The sequence below is a fragment of the Protomyctophum parallelum genome (assembly GCF_964188405.1).
Source record: "Protomyctophum parallelum genome assembly, chromosome: 14".
In the NCBI taxonomy this organism is placed as follows: Eukaryota; Metazoa; Chordata; class Actinopteri; order Myctophiformes; family Myctophidae; genus Protomyctophum; species Protomyctophum parallelum.
Window position 1 is genome coordinate 21,724,528 of NC_139709.1, and position 23,177 is coordinate 21,747,704.

Below are 23,177 nucleotides of genomic sequence, written 5' to 3' on the forward strand. Positions count from 1 at the left end.
TTAATTTCTTTGCCGTTTTTAATTTGAACAACATTTTTTAAATTCTATGCCGATCTACATGTTGTGAGCTTGTAGATTTGAACTATTTTCTTTAAATAGTAACAAAAAGGCTAAGAAGTTTAGGGATAAGGGGTAAGGCACTGGCAAAAATAGAGCCCTAAATGCCTAACGCTAGCCTTAATCTTTTTCTAATTGTAAGCATAACTCCACAATCCATTTTTATGTAAGAACCCATTTATCTTGTGAGGACCCAGAACACTGTCCTCAAAATGTGTGCGTCTCACACACACACACGCAAGTCGCAAACTAATCAAAAAGGTATGTAATAGATGTGTGCAAAAGCAGGACATTTCAGAAAAGAGGACGATGCAGAAAAACCACAGTGTGACGTGCGCGCAAACAACAAGCCACACTTCAGCAACACATCCTGTGGCATTTTCCCTAAATACAATTGCTCATCAAGATGTGCCGCAGAAGTGCATAAAAATTAGCAGACACAGACTCCACCCCCACCCCCGCCTCATTACCATGTCAGAACAAACCTGTTTCACATTGCGGTCTGTTTAGCTTTGGATGACGCGCTCGCGAAAATGAGACAAAAGGTGGATGAGCAATGCTTACTGAAGAGAGAGAGAAAGAAAGAGAGAGGGGGGGGCATACACCCCGAGCATGTACGCAGGCCAGGGGCGGAAAAAGTACTCACATTGTTTACTTGAGTAAAAGTAATTGAATACTGCAATAATATAGAAATACTCTGTTACATGTAAAAGTCCGGAATTCAAAATGTACACACCAAAAGTTGTCAAATGAATGTAGTGGAGTAAAAGTGCAATATTTGGATCTGAGATGTAGTGGAGTAGTAGTAGTAAAAGTATTGGAAATTAGAAATGCTTCGGTAAAAGTAAAAGTACCCCAAAGTGTTACTAAAGTACAGCCCTTGAGTAAACGTACTTTTAGAGCCCTGACGCACACACTCACGTGTCTCTCCATGGTTCTCAGAGCGTAAAGCATGTGTACGTTAGGATGGAGCCGTGGAGGGCAGTCAGCTCACATTCTGTTTAGTCAAGTCATGTGGTTTTGAGTTGCACACCAACACTGTGGGGGGAAGAAGTACTCACATGTCTTTTACAGTACTTAAGTAGCAATGTAGAAATACCGTAGTATACCCTGTTATAAGTACAATACTCAAGTATTTTTTTTTTACTTGAGTAACATTTAATGTTATTTGATTAAGAAGAAGTAGAAAAGTGTTGGCATTTGGCAACGTGTGTTGTGCCTTGAACAGTAGTTGAAGTTAAAAAAAAAAGCATGGCTCATTTGGTTAATGTATGTTTTGAAAATGAATTAATAATCTAAATATGAGAAGTAACTAGGAACTAAAGCTGTCAAATATCTAAAGTATTGAAAAATGAAAACAGTCAAGTGAAGTCATAGTACCTAACAATTGTACTCTTAGTACTTGAGTAACTGTACTCGGTTGCTTTCCATGTCTACACTGTGGGAATGGGCCTGCGGGGCAGCACAAACAGATGTGCATTGAGAATAATTAGACATGCACGTGCAACAAGGACAGATAAGCATGAATAAACATGCCAATGGGAAGTCTCCGAAGGGGGACCAAAGGATTCAGAAGCAAGACAGATGTGAATGGCACACTGTGTGCAAATAGAACTCTCAAAGTTCTGGGGGTCCACCGTGGCCAAATTGAATTCCAAACCGGGGGTCCTTGAAATTAAAACGTCTGAGGACCACTTCATTAGGCACCGCTACGTAAACATGAAGAGCTCAGTGCGGCGGTCAAAAGGGCTGTAGTGAAACATAACTAAGGCCTTCTAAGTCCAACATGCCCCATCTCGCCCCCAAGCTTCTCCTTTAGCATCCGTGACTACATTCAGCTCAGGCCAGCAAAAAGCCGTTGCAGATTTTGTACCGATCACTGATGGCAAAAGACGTCACAACGTGCCATTTGCCTGAAAAATACCACTTATCAAGCATAATTCAGAGTAAAGCCCATAATCAAATTCGGTCCGCGGGTGAGTGTGGCTTTTGTTGCTCCACTGGCTCACGAGACTGGGGTGCAATGGGCCAAGGAGAAGCGTGCAGCATAAAAAGTAAACTCACGTGTGAGAAACAATATGGCTAATAGCGTTGAGTGGCATACAGTGACGCAACTGTAACTGATCTGATTTAGGCTTATCCTTTGCTTCTCTTTCATGCCCCCCCCCCCCCCCCCCCCACACACACACACACACACACACGAGCGCTTGCAAGATTTTCAAGTGGGCCTTGATCCATGAAAGGTTGGGTACAGTGTTAATTTTGTCTAAGATTTTGACATTCAGTCGACTAAGACTAGACTAAGACAATTTCAGATGACTAAAATAGGACTAAAACTAAATGGTGCGTTATTCAAAAGACTAAGACCAAGACTATATCCAAATTTGCTGTCAAAATTAACACTGGTTGGAAAACCACTGCTGCTACAATCATATTAACACTGGATGGAAACCACTGCTGCTACAATCATATTAACACTGGATGGAAACCATTGCTGTTACAATCATATTAACACTGGATGGAAACCACTGCTGCTACAATCATATTAACACTGGATGGAAACCACTGCTGTTACAATCATATTAACACTGGATGGAAACCACTGCTGCTACAATCATATTAACACTGGATGGAAACCACTGCTGCTACAATCATATTAACACTGGATGGAAACCACTGCTGCTACAATCAAGCGGTTGCTGAGGCTGAAAAGTAAACATCTAATGCTGATTTCACACTGGCTAATGGAAAAAACCCATAAAAAACGACTCCTCAACTAACAAAGGTTTGGTTGACTAAGATCAAACCGATTAATTCATTGATTAATCTGAGGCGACAGCCGTACTTTTCATTCCTTTGGTTAATTTCCATATTTCCATCTCCCCACGTCAAGCACGATCAAACCGTCCAATGACAGTGACGTCTGAAAAGTAATCAACAAAAAATAGCTTGAAGAAAAATAATTGCTTGAAGATCTGTAATTTACAGTAGGACAAATTGTAAAATAGGTTCAACACTGACTTTTGCCATTCCATTTCTCTGTCTAAGTCTGTTTGTCTTTCTGACAACAAACTTGTTCTGCTGAACCCTGTGGTTCCTTGCCACAGTCAACTTATCTTGAACCCTGTACTGTTGTTGTGGTGGTGGTGGTGGTGTGTGTGTGTGTGTGTGTGTGTGTGTGTGTGTGTGTGTGTGTGTGTGTGTGTGTGTGTGTGTGTGTGTGTGTGTGTGTGTGTGTGTGTGTGTGTGTGTGTGTGTGTGTGTGTGTGTGTGGTATAGTAATAGAAATGCTCGCACGAACGCACAGGCTTTCTAGTCCACGCATGTGCGTGCGTGCGTGCATGCGTGCGTGGCTGTGTGTGTGCTTCTATTACTATACTTGCGTGGGCCGTGTCTCCCTACAAGTACAGTAGAATCTGAGAAATTGATCAAAATAAAAAATAAATTTGTCGTGGGTGGACGTTGGGTCGACGGACATCACAAACATAATGATTTTCAGGCCACGAAGAGGCTTAAGTTAACCCTTAAGGCTAATGGCAAAGAAAATGCACCCACTTCGAATGTTATCAACCGATAATCACCACCAGATTGTTATCTTGACCATGCAATATGGACATTTCCGCATATACTGCCTACCGCGGGTAGGCGACTAGGAAATGTGGAAGTGAAATTACTGCCGTCGAAGCGAAAACATTGTGAAACTGACTTACATGGCTGGTTAAGACCGATATGAGGTTAGGGGACTTACGTGGCCGGTTACGACTGAGGTTAGCGTTAGGGTTCAAGTTAGGGTTAGATTTAGGGTTACGGTTAGTAATAATCGGACAATGCAACCAACGTCACATCGGACAATGGCTGACAATACTGGCTGCATTGCATGGTGTTGATAAGGGCTAATGAAATCAACTGATAACATCCGAAGCTGCTAGAAAATGTGTGCCATTCACAAAATCGCTGCATGTGTGTGTGTGTGAGCAACTGTGTGTTAGTCTCATTTTCCACCCTCGTTAATCCCTTTAATGGAGGTACTCAGTGTTGCTGCTGTCAACAACGGCGCTCCCGTGCGGAAACACGCAGGTACCCTCCTTCCCGCCGTGATGCGGCTCGTTAACAGTGGGAACATTGTTACCTCATCCCCAAAAAACGGCGAGACAGACGGCGAAAAACAGGAAAAATCTGTTCTCCTTTTCCTGCCAATGAATGATTGTATTGAGAAACAAGACAACGAGGCGACGGGAGGGCTGAGAGCGTCCTTCCTATACGCTGCGTTCATTGACTCATTGTTATTGGCTCTCTGGTGTGCTTGTTTAGTGGCAGGTGTACACGCTTACGTATATCCAGACTTCCATTTGCTTCTGACCATGGGGGGGGGGGGGGGGGGGGCAACTATCCATTTATACTATATTTTCGAAGTGAAGTGATTTTTGTTTGCCTCATGCCTCCGTTTTTGATACCACCTATGGTCATTGATGCATTAGTCTCGGTTTTCCTATGCATTTATGGATGTGTAAATACTGGCCGCAAACCCCCCCCCCCCCCCCCCCCAAAAAAAAGAAGAAGTCTGTGGATTCTACTCGTATCAAACCAAATACTATGCTTGTTCTCGACATATGGTAGAGTCCAGCGTTCCAGGGGGTGGCCAGCAAAATAATTTAAAGTTATGAATCAAATGGACCATTATATACAAATCCATGGAGGGGAGCCCAGGGCACGGCCATAGCTGAGGTGTAACATTAAGTACAGCTTTAAATCTCAGCACTGATTAGCTACACCTGGCCTACACGGCACTGCTCCATGGATTCGTCTATAGGTGCAGTGTGTGCCTCAGAGAGTGTACACACAAGGGTTATGATAAACAGACAAAGCAGCCCGCCCAACGTGCAATGTTCCGGTCACCACAACCTTCTTCCAAGCATGCACCGTGCTGGCATTGGGTCCCAGCCAGAGATAAGCATGTCAAATGGGGGTCTGTCTGTAGACCAATGCATACCAAACCGCCGGTCCTTGACATTAGAAAAGGCTGAGAACCAGTGGCGTACAACACGTGCAGCGTCGTGATATCTGAATTCTATTTTCTCGGCGATGGGAGCCGGCGGCAAGGTCAAGGTTCTGGGAGGGAGGGAGCGGAGGAGGAAGGACAATGAGGGACTCCTCGCAGTCATGTTGTGTCTGGCGTGTTTTTTCCTGCTGGGGGACGGCTCCTAACGGCCCCATCTGTGCTGATAGGAAGCGGAGAGCGCCCGTATGTGGGCCAGCATGACGTCAATGGACCTGCAGCAACCAGCGCTACAGGAACCACAATCTCACTGACAACCCCCCCCCCCCCCCCCACACACACACACACACACACACACACACACACACACACACACACTCCCACTCCTGCTTGCTCTCCCCTGCATAGATCTACACAGCTAAATACTGAGTGTTAATTTAACACAGTGTGTGTAAAACTGGACACAGAGGGGTCTCTGTCTGTCTGTCTGTCTCTCCATCTGTCTATCTGGCCTGTCTGTTTGTCTGATTTGATTTATTAAGACATCATAAGAGAAAAATACATACTACATGTTTATCAGAGAAACGTCAAGGATATAAACATAACAATGTCCGTTTGTCTCTCTAACTAGGACTGTCTGTCTAAGTTACTCTGTCTGTCTGTCTCTCGTTTTTTCCTTCCATCGCAGATAATAACGTCAGCATGCGCCTGCGTGCGTGCATGCATGTTTTCTCGGTGTGCATGTTTCCTCAAACCATAACCACGTGCACAGCTCCAGTAGGTTGAGGCTGGGTTAGGGTGAGGGCGAGGCAACCTAAACCCTGATTACAGAGTTGTTGCACATGTACATGTAAAGGACCAGTGGTGGAAGAAGTACTCAGATGTTTTACTTTTTTTTTTTTTAACTTAAAATTTTATTAATTTTACAGGACAGACAAAAAAAGCACAGAATACAACAACACCACAAACATACAAAGAAAGAAACAAAACAAAAAAGGACAGAAAAAAGAAAAAGACATCGACATTGCATTTCAAAATGGTTACTTAAGTGTATCTAGGCATTTACTATTGACTCTCATTCCCCCATACTCTTAAATACTGTCCATTTATACCATTTGTCCTCCATTTTTTCTTCCTGTAGTCTCAGACGGTGTGTCAGTTTCTCCATGAAATGTATCTCCTGAATCAAGTCCTCCCATTGCCCCTGTGTTGGAGGCTCCATCTGTCCCCATTTTCTTGTGATAGCTTTCTTTCCTGCCGCCAACAAAATGTTTACCAAGTATCTATCCTCTCCTCGAATCTTACCCCCCGTCAAGTTTCCTAAATACAGAACCTCACACTTCATAGGCACCTCATATCCCAATATTTTTTGTATCTGATCATGTATCATCTTCCAAAAATCATCCATTTTGGGACATTTCCAAAACACGTGTGAGTGATCCACATTTACATCCCCACAACCTCTCCAACATTGTATCTGTTGCTTCAACTGTTTACTCTTGATTTTTGGTGTTATAAAAAATCTGCATAGATTTTTCCAAGAGAATTCCCTCCATATCCGTGAATTGGTAGTTGATTGGTGCATACTCCACATATGTGTCCAATCTTTTTCTGTAATTTCTATGTTTAGTTCTGCTTCCCATTTCTTTTTAATGTATTCCGTTGAATGACCGCCACTCATCAGAGTTGTATATATTGCTGATATAATTCGAATCTTATTCCCCTTGTATATATTTTTAATGATTTGGACAATACCATTCACTTCTATGGAGGGCCTCCCTTTGACTTCCTTATTGTAATAATCCCTTAGTTGCAAATATCTGAAGAAATCATGTTTATCCAACATGTATTTAACACTCAAATCTGTGAAACTCTCCAATGTACCATTTTTCTCCAAAACACACCATGCTGTCATTCCTCTATTACTCCATATTTTAAATTCCTTATCATACCCTGCAGGTTTAAATAAACTATCAAATGCCATCCATTTTAAAATCTTTATATCCTCTTCTAACTTATAATTTTTTACTATTTTAAACCAGATCTCCAGTGTAAATAGGGTGATTGGATCTATACTGTGTTTTATTTTCTTAAACTTCTCCTTGTCTCCTATAATATTCTGAATGGGATGTTTGTTGAATTCTTTTTCCATATCTTTCCATTTTGCTATATAATCTGGTTTACACCAACATCCTACATACCGTAACTGGGCCGCATGATAGTACATTTTTAGATTGGGAAGACTCATACCCCCTCTTTCCTTTGGGAGTTGAAGGGTTTGAAATCTGACCCTTGGCCTCTGTCCGGCCCACACAAACCTAGAGATCATTCTGTCCCATGTAATAAATTGCCCTTGTGGGACCTCTACAGGCAAGGACTGGAATAGAAAGAGCAATCTGGATAATACATTTATTTTAACTGCCTCCAACCTTGAGTTCAGGTCTAGTGGCAAAGTAGCCCATCTATCAATGTCTTTTTTTATCTCCTGATTTAATTTTTCATAATTGGCTTTATATAGTGTGGACAGATTTTTTGTTATGTTTATACCCAAATATTTAATACTTTTTTGTTCCCAATTAAAGTTGAAGGCTCCCCTTATAGCTGGATTTGGAGCATAGTTCAAAGCCAAAATCTGTGTTTTGGCTATGTTGATCTTGTACCCTGACAAACGACCAAATTCTTCTAATACCTTGCTTAAAATGGGGAGTGAGTCATTTGGTTTCTGGAGGAAGGCAATTACATCATCGGCAAAAAGTCCTATCTTGTGTTCGTTACCGTTTACTGTCACCCCTTGTATACCTTCATTATCTCTCACGGCTTGTGCTAAGGGTTCAATAAAAAACGCGAACAACGTAGGCGAAAGACAGCATCCTTGCCTAGTCGATCGTTGTAGGTTGAATTTCCCAGACAAGCTCCCATTCACTTTAATTCTAGCCGTAGGTTGTTGGTATAATGTTTTTACACATTGTAATGCTTTCTTATTGAACCCAAATCTTGTCAATACAGCGTAAAGGAACCTCCAATTGACCCTATCATAGGCAGCCTCTGCATCAACACTCACTAATAGAGTGCTTGTTTTAGTCCTCTGTGCTTGATCTACAACATGTATAGTTCTCCTTACATTGTCATGAGTTTGACGACTGACTATGAAGCCTGTCTGGTCCTCATCCAAAAGCTCGTTGGCTATGTTCGCTAACCTTCTAGATATAATCTTGGTGTAAATTTTATAGTCCACATTCAAAATGGATATGGGTCTATAGCTCCCACATTGCTCTTTATCCCTTCCCGGCTTTGGTATCACTGAGATTATTGCTTCGGACCAAGATGGTGGTATTTTATGTTTGTTTAGGGTCCAATTAAAGGATGCTACCAGCATAGGCATCAACTCTTCTCTGAACATTTTGTACCACTCCACAGGGAACCCATCACTTCCTGGTGATTTATTATTTTTAAAGGAACTAATTGCCTCCATAATGTCGTCTGCCGTAATATTAGCTGTTATTTTGCGGTTCTGCATTGCCCCTATATTTGGCAGGTCCAGCTGATCTAAATATGTTTTCATTTCTTCTTCCTCTGCCTGTTCGGGCTGTGTATAGAGCTCCTCATAATATTGTTTAAAAACTCTCTCTATTTCCTCTGGTTCAGTTGCTAATTTCTTGGTTTTAGGATCTCTGATTTTGCTAATATTGCTCAATGTCTGTTGCTTACGCATACGTTTAGCCAATAATTTAGTGGCCCTTGCCCCGGCCTCATAATAGTTTTGTTTTACATATTTACTTTTCCTTTCAATTTCGTCTAATTGGGCCTCCTTTATTTTAATTTTCAAGTCTTTAATATTTTTATATATTTCCTCATTTTTTGTCATCTGGTATTCCTGTTCCAATGCCCTTAAATCCTCATTATTTTTCTTATAAGTTATTAGTTTAGCCTTCTTCATTAATGCAGTCTCCACTATCAATTTACCTCTCATGACAGCTTTCATAGCGTCCCATACTATAGTCGGATCCACTTCCCCATTGTTATTTTCCTCAAGGTATGTACTTAAATCTGTCCTGACTTTCTCTTTTCTCACTTCACTGTTCAACATACCCATATTAAGTCTCCATGCTGTCTGCCTCTTCCTATTATTTAAACCAATTTCCAAAAACAGTGGGTTGTGGTCCGATAGATCTGCCCCTCTTATCTCACATTCCTTAACTCTGTAACAATCACCCTTATTCACAAAAAATTGGTCGATCCTAGAGTGGACTTTATGTGCAGCAGAGTAATGGGTGAAGTCCATATCTGTCGGGTGGAGTCTCCTCCATATATCTACCAGCCCCATCTCACTCAATGATGCGTTTACAAACTTAGCTAAATGTGTCTTGCTTCTTTTCTTACTTGTTGTATCTTTTTTATCAGATAAAACCACATTTGTGTCCCCTCCTGCAATCAAAATACCATTTGTTTCCACAGCTATAACGTCAAACATGTCTTTAAAAAACTTCTTGTCACTTTCTGGCGGTGCATATATGTTTACTAAAGTTACCGGTTCATTATCTATTCTCCCCTTCACAATAATGTACCTCCCTTCTTTATCTTTAATCTCCTTTTCAAAATCAAAGTTGACTGTATTAGCTATTAGTATTATAACTCCTCTTCTTTTCCCGTTTTTGTATGAACTATAATATGAGTTCCTATAACCAAACCTTTTTAGTTTATCATGTTCCGTTTTGTTTAGATGAGTTTCTTGTAGAAAAAAGACTTGCATTTTTTCTTTTCTCAATTTTGTCATGACCCTTTTTCTCTTAACTGGTGAATTCAACCCATTTACATTCAGCGACATTATCCCCAACTTATTAGACATTGTTATTCCTTATGGTTCCCTTCATATTTGATTCCTGCCTAGTTACATTACAGTATTTGCATCCGCTTGTCGATAAAACAAAAACATAAAACACTAAACACACACATAGCTTCCAAACACGATGTAAAACATCCGTGACCCTTAAACCCTCATGAAGGGGTGAGGGGACAGTCCCCGTCTTGCACGGGGGCCCCTCCCTAGACAACCTAGTACTAATCTCAACCTGTGAGTTTCCCCAGTGCCTAGCCATTCCCTACCTAATTAAGCAAACCCCTCCAGTTGGTACATTTAAATATTAATGAAGCCCAAGTTAACGTATTCCCTACAAAGCGTTGGTTATGTACAAATAAAACAATATATATGGGGTTTCAATCTTACTTAGAAATGAACCAAAATGTTATATATCTGGTACCCTCTGTATATCCATTTATCTTTCTTTTCCTTCCTTTCTTAAAAAATGAAACCAAACAGAAAAAGCCCTTCTTCGCCTATTAACCCCCCTCGCTCATTCAACCCAACTCTATGTTACCTCTTTTCCCAGCCTATTTCCTCATAAACATTCGTAGATTGTCCTTAGCTCTCCACGCCGCTCCTCGCCTCTTTTCCACCTTCCTCCACTCCGGTTCCCACCGTTGTCCTCCTTCAGCTCGTCGCCGCTCTCTCTCCACCCCCGCGACTCCCGAGCCCTCCGCCGATGCGCCGGGTCCCGCTGTCGAGTCGCGGTTGGGTTCTCCTTCCATATAGCCTCTCTCCTCCATGGCCTGGGCAACGTCCTCTGCACTTCTGTACGTCTTCTCACCGTCAGGCCACTGTATCCTCATCTTCGTGAACGGCGTCTGGAACCGGATTCCTTTTGCTTTCAACCTTCTTTTGAACGGAATATAGTCCTTTCTCTTCTTCACAACTTCGGGTGGGTAATCGTGATCGAAACCGAGCTGTTTGTCTCCTACTTGTATTTTCGCCTCCCAGGCTTTTCTCAGCACCAATTCCTTCGTCTCGAATTGAAGAAAGTTTGCCACAATGGATCGTGGTGTTGCAGACGGGTGAGTAGGTTTCTGAGACAGTGCACGGTGCGCCCTCTGTAGCTGGAACTGAGTCCCTGCTGGTAAATCAAGCTCTGTGCGAAACAGCTGTTCCAAATATTGAATTACAGTGGTCCCTTGTTCACTGTTTTCTGGACAATTGAATACACGGATATTATTCCGTCTTGCTCTGGCGTCGGCATTCAATTGTCTCTCTTGTATTTGTTCAATCTGGTCCACCAGTGTCATCATGGCCTCGGTCGCTCCCGTCCTCCAGTCCTCCACCTCTGATATCCGTGTCTGCGCCTCGGCCATGTTCGTCTTCTGCTCCGTCACCTCCTCGTCTTGTCGTTGTAGCTCCCGGTCCACTATTACACGATAGTTTGTGAATTCTTCCTTCATTTCCCTCTTCATTTCTTCTTTAAACTTAGCCAGCTCCTGTTGTATGTCTTCTTTAAAAGTCTTTAGCTCTTTGGTGATTTCAGCGAGCCCGGCTCGTATGACTTCGGCGCATTCCTCCGCCATGCTGTCGGTGTTTTCTTTCACTCCACTCCCGTCGTCGTTTTCTTTAGTTTGTTTATCTGCTCTATAACTTCGAGTTATCCTACGGCTTCCTTGTTGTTCACCACTCATTTCGTGTCATACCTTTTCCATTTTGAATCTGTTTTTCCGTGGTTATTTTAACTTATCATGCCCAACTTTGGGGAGCTCACTAATCAAGCAGCTCCTTCCTCCGCCATCCTACCGGAAGTCCTCAGATGTTTTACTTAAGTGAAAGCAGCAGTACTACAATATAAAATAACTCTGGTAAAAGTAAAAAGGCCTGAAGTCAAAGCTTCAGATACTCAAAGTTACGTGTGTGTGTGTGTGTGTGTGTGTGTGTGTGTGTGTGTGTGTGTGTGTGTGTGTGTGTGTGCGTCATGATGCGTCATCTATAACAGTTAAACATCTACAGTTTAATCGTAATAATGACCTTTATTTAATTTACCACAACAGTTAGTTCCAACATAAGCAAGAAACATGAAGAGTTTCCCATTTTGATTATTCTGTCCTGCACCAGCGCCAAGAATGGATGTGCATAACCGTGTCAATAGAACAGAAAGACATGTCAGAGTGTCATAGCAGCAGTTGAGACGGAGACACAGTAACAGAAGACGGCAGAGAGGTGGGTCGGAGGAAACGGCTATAGAAGACTTGATATATTGACAATTTTGTCAACAAATAGAAACTAGACTAAAATGTTATGGATAGGGAGAGACTAGTGGAGAAGAACTAAAAGACAAAGGTTAACGGTTAAAGTCTGTAGTGCTGTATGCAAGATTTGTTCTCCGCATTTGACCCATTACATCTCGGTGAATCATTTGTAGTTGATCTAACCCCCCAATCCAAGCTCCAACCCGTGATGCTTGGCGCCAAGCAGGGAGAAATAGGGAGGGACTAGTGGAGAAGAGATCCAGTAGAACTAAAAATCAGTCATTTTATGTTTGGTTGCATGCTAAAAAAATAGAAGATCTAAAAGCTCACAACGCTTGTAGATCCGCTATATCAACGAGCTTGTAGATCGGCTATTTCCTTTAGCTGATCTTGTGTGTGACATCATAGTACTGCAGCAGGACTCACCTGGCAGACAGACTCTGGTGACAGGGGGCGGGGCCACCGGAGACCTCCTACGAGCAAAGATCAGTAGAAGTCTTGTTTAGGCTTAACAGCTTGACACACAGTAGGCCAATAAATAGCTTGAAGATAACAGTGTTAAAACCCATTTTGACCCGAGATCAGATTCTAAAAAGGTCTTCTACATCCTGACAGTTTTCTGAAAAAGCTATGTTTCTATGTCAGTCGATGTTTCAAAAATAGCAGACCAACAAGCTCGTAGTGCGCCACTCGGTGGCGAGCTATGAGCTTGTAGATCTGCCATTTTTCAATAGCTAAAGCATAACATAATGCTAACACCAAAAGGGGTTCCCGCCCAAAATGGGTTAAACAGTGTAGAAATTGAACCATATGGGAAAACTTTTACTTTCCGAGAGAAAAATGTACACTAAAGGAGGATTTTCCTGTTCATGTCTGATGCTACTGTAGCCCTAAGTGACCTTATAGAGTGTATGTGTGTGACATCATCAAAATAAAACTACAGTCTGGCTTTGACAGCCCAAACATCCAAACAGAAAAGTCCTATCTGACTGCATTAAATTAAACAACGTTAAACTCACTTTGCCACTCACTTTATGCATGCGCATATCCTCTATCCACGTGATGATGTTATATTGAATATGTCACTATTGGGATGGCATCTTCGTTCCTACTCTCACCTATGGTCATGAAGTGTGGGTCATGACCGACAGAATATGGTCGCAAATACAAGCGGCCAAAATTAGTTTTCTTCAACGGGTGGCTGGCATCTCCCTTAGAGATAGGGTAAGAATGAGAAGTTCAGTCACGCGAGAGAGACTCGGAGTAGAGTCGCTACTTCTTCGCTTGGAAAGGAGCCAGCTTAGGTGGTTCGGGCATCTGGTTAGGATGCCTCTCGGGTGTCTCCCTAGGGAGGTCCTCGAGGCACGTCCCACTGGGAGGAGACCCCGGGGCAGACCAAGGCGCAGTTGGACGAATCACATCGACTCACTGGCCTTGGAACGCCTCAGGATCCCCCAGGAGTAAGTTACTAAAGTTGCTCTGGAGAGGAAAGTCTGGAGCTCCCTGGTGGAGCTGTTGCCCCCGCGACCCGACTACGGATAAGTGGTTGAAGATGGATGGATGGATGGGAGTGTATGGTTTATGGCAGGGGTTCTCAAAGTTGGGACCCCAGAAAATGCTTTGGCCGTGTCTTGCGCCCCCCGCCCCGCCCCCCTCCCCACCACCAATACAAATTGACCGCTACAATAACCTTAATACATCATACGGTACATACTGAAAAAAGATATAAATATTAAGGAAAGTTTATGCATGCACTATGTGTACTACGTATGTAAACTCTCAATTTTCATTTTCCAGCCATTCAGTTGAAAAATATAAGGTCGCAACCCCCAGGTTGAGAACCCCTGGTTTATGGCAGTGGTTCCCAAACTTTTCAGGTCAAGACCCGGCTTTTTTCCACTACTCTATATTTTTATGTAGTCTATGGAATTTCTTAGATTTGTTTAGTTTAAATTTTATAATATTAATTTATGTATATATTTTGTAATAAAAAATATCTTGAAAGATATTTTTTTTAATGTAGGAAAACAAATGGGATTTTTACTGGAGTTGTGACCCATACAAATTGGTCTGTTACTCACAAATGGGTCCCGAGTACCGACCCACTGTTTGGGAAGACAGTGGGTTTATGGTGCCCTTCAATGGTTACGGTTCATTTTCATTCTATGCAAGCAGAGAATGGAAATCTTCACGTATAAGTAATTTAGCATCAGAGAAAATAAAAACACCGTGGCACTTCAGGAGACACTACCAAATAATTGTTTTGCAGGAGTCACTGACATTTCGACTTTCGTCAAAACAATAAAACACGTGCAGACCAGTCGAGTGCGCCAGTATATTTTATTTGGGTAGTCTCTCCTGAAGTGCCCAGGCATCATTATTTTCTCTGAGCCATAGTTTTCACATCACGTGCCAAACATCACGTGAAACAATCGATTAATAATCGATCCCTATTTTGGCATGCCATTATAGGAGAAAAAAGAAAGTAAGTAAAAAAAGAAAGTGTTAACACTTAAGTGTTTAATCAATAATAACTCTCAAGTGGTTATTCTATAACTATTCGATCAATCGAAAAAGTTATGTTTTTGTTACAGTCCCCGGATTTCTAAGAAAATAATTTGACAGCTGCAGCCCTAATCTGATGCCACTGAACTATTCTCCCCCAAATCATGAAAATATTTCAGCAAACTGGTGTCACGTAGTATAGTACAAACACTGCTTTAAGTCCTCTGTCTGAGGCGTTCAAATGCAAACAGCCGTGGCAAAAACTAGCACAGGACTCTTGGGGAAGCTTAAGATGTTGGCACTCTCTGAAATCTCAGTTGCATGAGAACATTTTCTTTAAACCTGTCTTAGAGGTTGCTGTAGGACATCTGTGACACACTAGCGCCCCCAAGTGATCCATGTTGACACAGTCAAAACCCAGCATCAAAGGGGGGGGGGGGTGGTCTGTGGCCTACTTGAGAATCACTTAGAAACAACAGTACCTATATGCAGCCATTAGTGTAGATTTTCATCTCAGACAAAACATTAAATTCCCTTTGACAATGAATGGAGAATATACTGTATGTCATATGTGTGGATGAGCAAATCGGCTATTTCTGTCCTTTTCGGATTAATTGAAAATGGTGGACCCTATTGTTAACAAGTGTAATGCTTTATGGTGTCGTCCCACAGTTAACAGTTTTTGTATGGAGTTGTGCTTGAAATGTACTGTAATTCTGCAAACTGATAACTGAATAAATACTTCAATCAATCAACAACGATTGAATTCCCATTGACAATTAATGGAAAGTTTACGTCTGAGCAAATAGACATGTTACGTCATGATGACGTACGATGATCACTTCACACGGGTGATATTATATTTACAACGCATCCATTCTGTCTGTTTCTTTCAATCGCCTGTATCTCCTATTCCTTGTCCCAGATGGCATGTTTGGTCAAAACAACGTTTATTTGATGGCACAGAGCCGACGATGTGGAGCCCTCCAGTGCACCGGCATAGATCGATTTGATAAACTAGAAAAAGTGCCCTTCTGGGCACAGGTCTCCACCAGGTTATCCACAGATCCGTGCAGTTAGAGGTAAAAACACTTTTCGGCCAGTTATAGCGCCACCTTGAGGCTGAGTTGAAATTGTTCATGTGGCATTTTGTCCTCGGCCTAGTGGGAATGTGGGTGCACAATTTCACGGAAATCACGCGATGTGTTCATGATTTGCAGCATTTTGTTTGAAACTGAGCACTCCTGTGAACTTTGGAAGCCAATCTTAACCAATCAGGATGGAGTGTGAGAAATATGAAAGACCGGTTTGGTTGAATGGCTCTAGAGAGACTGTGTACCAATTTGCGTGATGTTTGGACAAAATCTGTAGGTGTGCTGTGCAAAAACCTGTTTTGCACAAAACGGCCTCCTGGTGGCGCTATAACAGGCCGTTCTGGAAAGTTTGGGGCAGAGGTTCATGGTTGGCATCCAGGGAGTGTGTGTGCAAAATTTGGCATCGACCGGGTTAACGGTGGCTGAGATTAGCTGGTCACGGACGGACGGACACACGGACACACGGACACACGGACGGACGGACGGAGTGCAAAACATACTCTCCCCATGCCTTCGGCTGGTGGAGACAACAACAGTTGAACTGTTTAGAACCCGTTTAGCTCCCTAGTTTATTCTCACTTCCGGAAGTCTGGAAATGTGGCTTTTCAAAATAAGAGCTCAAATGGGAAAAATGCTGGCGTGAATTAGATCCTAATTTGTCAATAAATGCTAGCGGGCTAAGTGTTAAGAACAATTTAACATGCAGTGCCTCCGTACATTCCCCACTGACTCTGTACCACTCCTCCCACCCAACATTCCCCACTGACAGGTGCTGCTCCAGTCCGTAGGAGTGCCCATAGGGCCGATTCATACTCCTATTTTAGAGCCGAATAAAAGTCGGTTCGGCGCTGTAGAGCCTACAATGTGACGTCATTTGAGGTTCGGGGGAGCGGGTACCGTCCTAAAGTCGGCTCTTCGGTGCTACCGAAATATTTTCGGCACTACAGCTGTAAAAAAAAATAAGAATCGGCCCCTAGACTCCACAGTGGTGGGCAGGTACTTTACCACTGTGCCAACCAAGAATTATTATTATTATTTTATTTTTTTGGATTTCTGGTGCCATGGTGGAATCACTTACTTATTTGACGAGCACTGTACATTGGTCAATGTGGTGAAATTGTTCCTGACTGTGCGGAGACTTGCCAGGACCTAAAAAACAACAGAATAACCTGAATCAGTAATTACAATTAATTTACTGATGGCTGTCAATCATGACATGGTGTTGAATGAGGGCAGAACCAAATGCGTCTGACCCTTACCTGTGCAAATGGAGTCACAATCAAGTCTGATTCTCCATGTCTGAAATTACAAGAAATATATTAGTAGGGTCAACCATGTCATTCTGGCAATATATGGATCTGAAAATCTAATAATTGCAAAATGCTGTTCTACCAGCAGCTGTAGTCAAGCCAGCAAGTAGTCCATTTGGAATCTTGAAGTTTGTTGCCTACAATAACAGATGTACAGTACGTTTTCACGTCACTGAAGAATGATTCCATGATCAACTATGATCTGCTCTCTCAACTCAAGTGGCAGCTTGCCATGGCGTGTGAAGCTCAACTTATTCTGCGCTGCAGTACCGGTAATCTGATTCTAGCTGGGTCAACGTAATCATCACGCAAGTTCAGCACTTCAGGCTTTTCTCTCCGAATCAGTCCTCCCGAGTACAGATCATACTGTAAATGCACATAATGATAAACAGATCTGAGGTGAAACTTGCAGATTGAGAGGCTTTAACCTTTGCTTTTTATGGAATCCGAAACTGCCCGGGACCCAGTTAAAATATTGACCCGATCCAGGTCTAGGGTATTGTTCTAATACTAATACTTCTAATGATTAGTTTGATTGATGCTTATTATAACTTGATATAGTTCATTGGTTCTCAACGTTCTCAACGTCCGGGCCCACCAAGGGGTCCAAATGGACCCAATTGTACACTCTCAGAGTTAAATTAACACTGAGAATTGTACGGTATAGATTGGGATCCCAAAGAGAAAACACTCAAGTGTTAGTTATTTTGATCCCTGGTAGGTTGAGAAACAGTGATATAGCTTTTAGGTGTAGCTAGTGTGATTGATATTTTAAGTCTGTCAAAGTGAAGTGACAGACTGAATGAGTAATGTAAAAGGGTACATTTGCCACACTTGAAACTCCATTACTTTTTATTGTCGATTAATTAGTTCCAAGTGTGACGGCTTAATTGCTTTTACTGCTAGAGATAAAACATTGCTTTACATAAATAAATTGGAAGCCCATTCTGAATATGATCACAGCAGGGTTTATGCCTAATTTATTGCACACCGGTGCCATGCATCGAAACTAGCCAAATTACAAGGTCATATGACCTTGTATATTCAATGCGCAAATGCGATGTGCAACCAAGAATAACTCAAGCTTGAGGCAACTAATCTCTATCAACACCACTGCCCTAAACATGTAATGATCTCTATCAACACCACTGCCCTAAACATGTAATGATCTCTATCAACACCACTGCCCTAAACATGTAATGATCTCTATCAACACCACTGCCCTAAACATGTAATGATGTTGTTAGTAGGAATAAACACAGAAGTACCAGGGAGGAAGTGGAGCCAAACTGAGTTCCTGTTCTACACAAAAAAGGAGGTGGTTCCCCCAGAGGCAAAAATAAAGGGAACAAATCTTTTTTTACAGAATGGGTGCCCAGATTGTGAGGCATCAGCAGGGACCATCGCCATGCTGGCTTGTGGTGGATATTTTTGTCAAGTTTCTATTTTTGCCATGGACATACAAAATGAGTAGACAAACGCATCAAGAGCTAGCCCTACAGTAAATGACCATTACAGGTCTGTAACTCAGAGAGTGTACGAATGGTTCCATTTGTACACTCCCAAGAGCTATGGGGATACTTGAAAATAACACATTTGAGAGTGGACTACTAATGTGCCATAATAAATCAGTGTCATACTTAGTGTACATAATATGTTTGGTGAGAGAATATTATTCTCTCACCAAACCTGAAACTGACATTCAGTAATTGGGTCATATGATCAAAACAAGAGCAATGTAATGTTATGTTAAAAACAAACAATCTACCCACACACGGACAAGGACAAGTCTTGCTATGGACACATGTGTCCGCGTACACTGTGGGGCCACATTGTTGACCTCTGGACAATGGACTCACAGTTCACTGACGATGGAGGAGTTGCGGGACATGGACTTGGGCGACAGCTCGTAGTCGCTGTCAGAGCGGTAGAGGAACGACTCTCGCCGCTGGCCGTCTCTGGCCAGGTTGGGATGCAGAACCAGGCCCGAACCCGGAGATGACGCCTGGAGGTCTGAAGGGCTGCCGCACGCCGACGAGCCATTCTCTATCTCAAAGCTAAGAGAGAAGAGACGAGAGGAGAATGATGACACCTGGATTAACCCATCAAGACCTGGAACGCACTTTAGCATTTAACCACGTTAACCATTATTTTATACTTTAGCTATTGAAAAATAGCAGATATACAAGCTAGCGCTACGAGATTGTAGATCTGCTATTTTTGAAAATGTCTTATTATTCTTTCCCGGTGAAAGTTTTTTAACTCAAATCTTTGCTTCTGGGGTGTCCCTGGAACAAAATATTTTGAGGTCAGCGGCATAATTCTAGGGTTCTTGAAAGAAGTTTGAGCAAGACTGATATAGATCATAGGTAATAGGATAGGATTTAAGAAGACATTTGTAGAATCTGGTCTCTTGTATCTTGTATAAAATCTCACAACAGAAAAATCTTGTTAAACAAAATGCAATAAGTCAAAAGGAGCCCGCCACATTAGCCCCGTTTCAACCAGGGGGGCAGTCAGCCAGATATTTCGTGAAGCCTCATTTGAAATCGGTAGTTCATATAATGGCCTGTTGTGGCGCTGGACTGGACCCAAAAAGCCCCATAGCTCCATAGAGGCCCATGTATTTTGGCCCAACTTCACCTAGACTGTATTACCTTAATAAACATGGTCATGAATACTTTCTTCTTCCAGTCACTAGTTTAAAGTCTCATTTCTAATGTCATAATATTCTTTTTGGAAAATGATGGTCCCATTAATTAAAAGAATGACCATAAAGTCGCGTATGTTCTGAGGGGCGTGGCTACCGTTACAGTCTATGATCGGGATTCCCCTCCCACTCAAGAGTCTTCTCCTCCCACTCGAGTCAAAATAAAAACCAACGGAGAAGAAGGGGGGAAGACCCGCCTCGTTGTCTGGGCAGCCAATGACCAGCTGGTACAAAACGGAGCCAGCCAATGGCCAGCTGGTACCAAAAGATGGCGACTTACATCAGGAATTAGCATATTATTACAGGCTTCATTTTACGTTCATGTTAGACCCGGGGAACGCTTTGTCCATATTTTTTACAGTCTATGGTTTCAACCAAAAAGTATTATTTGTATGTTTTGTATATATACAGCCAGCCATTTGAGAGGCTTTAACCTCTGTTTTTTAGGATATATCCGAGATCATTACGGTTTTCTGGAAATTTGAACATGTTTGAACATTTTGTTTGACCATTTCAAACACTCATTAATTTAAAAGTAATTAATAACCAAAAATAGGCTATCTACTGTACTCTACTCAACACGCTCTGTAGATAGCCCATATTCGGCATGTGACATGCTTCCATGCTGACTTATATGGAAGCCAAATGATTTAAATTAGTCATAACAACTGAATAATTAAAGGATAACTTTGGGTTTTCAACCAAGGTTCATGTTTTAGGTTGTTCTTAGAGAAAGTAAAATAAAAAATAAATTCTCTCATTTGCTGCTTTCTTTCGTTTGAGGGATTTTAGCTATTTTTGACAGGGGGAGGGGGGCATTCGAACATGGGGCTAAATACGTCTTTTTGTTTTTACCAAATGTTATTATGGCGATTTCTTTATTATTTACTATAGTCCTACTAGACCCCAGGAAATTACATCTAGCCACAAAAGATCTACTGAATGTGAAGGTAGCCTACTGGGGGGATGCCATACTGTGTGCCGTAGGTTTGTCACACCCCCTCCCCCTTCACATTCAATAGATCCCGTGATCTTTTGTGGCCAGATGTCATTTTGATGTCTAGTATAGGACTATAGTAAATAATAAAAAAAAGAAATCGCTATAACATTTTGTAAAACAATAAAGAAAGTAACACTCATCTGTCTCCAATAACAACCTAAACCATGAACCTTGGTTGGAAAAAACCTAAAGTTGTCCTTTAATCCATGATGACAATGACAGTATGTCTCTTCCTAGACACAAAACATTAAACTGTATTGATACTATGCAGGCTTGCACAATTATCATACAAATCAACCAAACAACCTTTGTCCAAAAACACAGGTCAGCTCCATAAATAGTGAGCAAATAAAAAACATTAAAATGTGTCCATTACGTGTAGGTCATAGGTGAGATCCATATATACAGTATATTGATTGAAAAAGGGGGAGGGTTGTGCAAGTGTGTGTGTGTGTGTGTGTGTGTGTGTGTGTGTGTGTGTGTGTGTGTGTGTGTGTGTGTGTGTGTGTGCGCGCATGCACATATACCTATGCATGACGTATGCACATGGGGGGTAACTATAGAATCTAGGTCAGCCCCCAATGCTGGGCATAGATAGGTCTAGGTCCGACCTAAACCATGCCATTGTTCAAACTAAATCCATCCATGACGTAGACACGGACGTCATAGACACAAAGTCATGCATTTGATCTGACCAGCGTGCTCCGAGGGGGGGAGCGGAACCAAAGAAAACTACCGCCCGTGACTGATCTCCAAAATCACATACCAGTAATCCTAAATTAAACAGCTGTGTTCCTCTTGAGAAGATTACTTAAATTTTGAGAAATTCGAAAGGGTTTGAATTATTTTTTAAAGATTTTTGGCAACCTTATTTGAATTATATGGACAATTTGTCCTTACCTGTATCAGAAATGTTATAGGTTAGTTCTTTTCAGCTATCTTAGTCTGGATCTATTGCTTCCGGAAACAACTTTTTCTGTATAGTAGATTTGTCTCTTCTTGTTTTGTTTTGTTTTTAGTTTTGTTTTGTTTTTTCCACGTTTTATGTATTTTATTGTATCATTTAGTTTGTATAATATTATTATTATTGTTATGCTTCAACTGTGCTGTCTTCTATGTATGTGGGTTTGTATGTGGGGAGGGGGAGGGCTGTGGACGGGTGGACTGAGTATTTTGTGAAAAAAAGGGAGAGAGAGCTAAAGAGTGATAGAGAGAGACAGCCACAGATTTAGTTCCTGACTCAGATGTAGGCCTAGTACCTGCTCTTAATAAAGCCTAATTGTCTCCACCAGGCCGAAGGCATGTGGGGAGAGTATGTTTTGCACTCCGTCCGTCCGTGTGTCCGTCCGTGTGTCCGTCCGTGTGTCCGTGAGCAGCTAATCTCGGCCACCGTTAACCCGGTCGATGCCAAATTTTGCACACACACTCCCTGGATGCCACCGATGAACCTCTGCCCCAAACTTTCCAGAACGGCCTGTTATAGCGCCACCAGGAGGCTGCTTTGTGCAAAACAAGTTTTTGCACAGTACACCTACAGATTTTGTCCAAACATCACGCAAATTGGTACACAGTCTCTCTAGAGCCATTCAACGAAACCGGTCTTTCAGATTTCTCAGACTCCATCCTGATTGGTTAAGATTGGCTTCCAAAGTTCACAGGAGTGCTCAGTTTCAAACAAAATGCTGCAAATCATGAACACATCGCGTGATTTCCGTGAAATTGTGCACCCACATTCCCACTAGGCCGAGGACAAAATGCCACATGAACAATTTCAACTCAGACTCAAGGTGGCGCTATAACTGGCCGAAAAGTGCTTTTACCTCTAACTGCACGGATCTGTGGATAACTTTGTATGCCAACTCCCTAGAGGCCAAGGAAAAACCTTTGCCTGGAATTTTTCACATCTGCTCTTTATAGCGCCACCAGGAGGCCGACATATGTAAAACACATTTTCTATTATTACTCCTTCAGATTTTATCCAAATTTCACGCAAATCGGTATACACTATCTCCATAGTCATGTGATCAACACGCAGCGGCACCATTTCCCATCTTCCATCCTGATTGGCTAAGATTGGCTTCCAAAGCTCACACGATTCGTCCATTTCAAAAAAAGGCCACAAATCACAAACACAGTGTGCAATTTCCGTTAAATTATACACGCACATTTTCACTAGGCCGAGGACGACATGCCACAATTTTTTCCTCAAAATCAGCCTCACGGTGGCGCTATAACAGGCCAATTCCTGTTTTTAGCTATAACTGCATCGATCTGTATACAACTTATGTATGCACACATGGAAAAACATTGTACCTGCATCCCTCCAACACGAACCTCCGGCCCAAATCTTCCTCAACAGCCTGTTATAGCGCCATCATGAGGCCACAACCTGACCTGCCCTGGTGGAGACCTGTGCCGATTGGCACTTTGTCTAGTTTATCAT

General features: G+C 42.1%; 1 protein-coding gene across 3 annotated transcripts in view; it reads right to left on the minus strand.

The window, feature by feature from the left end:
* LOC310870883 (3',5'-cyclic-AMP phosphodiesterase 4C-like) overlaps positions 1–23,177 on the minus strand; it is a 287,386-nt gene that overhangs the window by 217,501 nt on the left and 46,708 nt on the right. For all 3 annotated transcript variants that reach the window (XR_014570277.1, XM_083782239.1, XM_083782240.1), the window contains 4 exons: positions 18,884–19,081; positions 16,974–17,013; positions 16,793–16,863; positions 12,542–12,588 (listed from right to left, as the gene is read on the minus strand). Coding sequence is in view for 2 of the 3 variants with exons in the window: in XM_083782239.1 (XP_083638365.1) it covers positions 12,542–12,588; positions 16,793–16,863; positions 16,974–17,013; positions 18,884–19,081 (356 nt within the window). In the remaining variant the exon portion in view is untranslated. The remainder of the gene's footprint in view (positions 1–12,541; positions 12,589–16,792; positions 16,864–16,973; positions 17,014–18,883; positions 19,082–23,177) is intronic.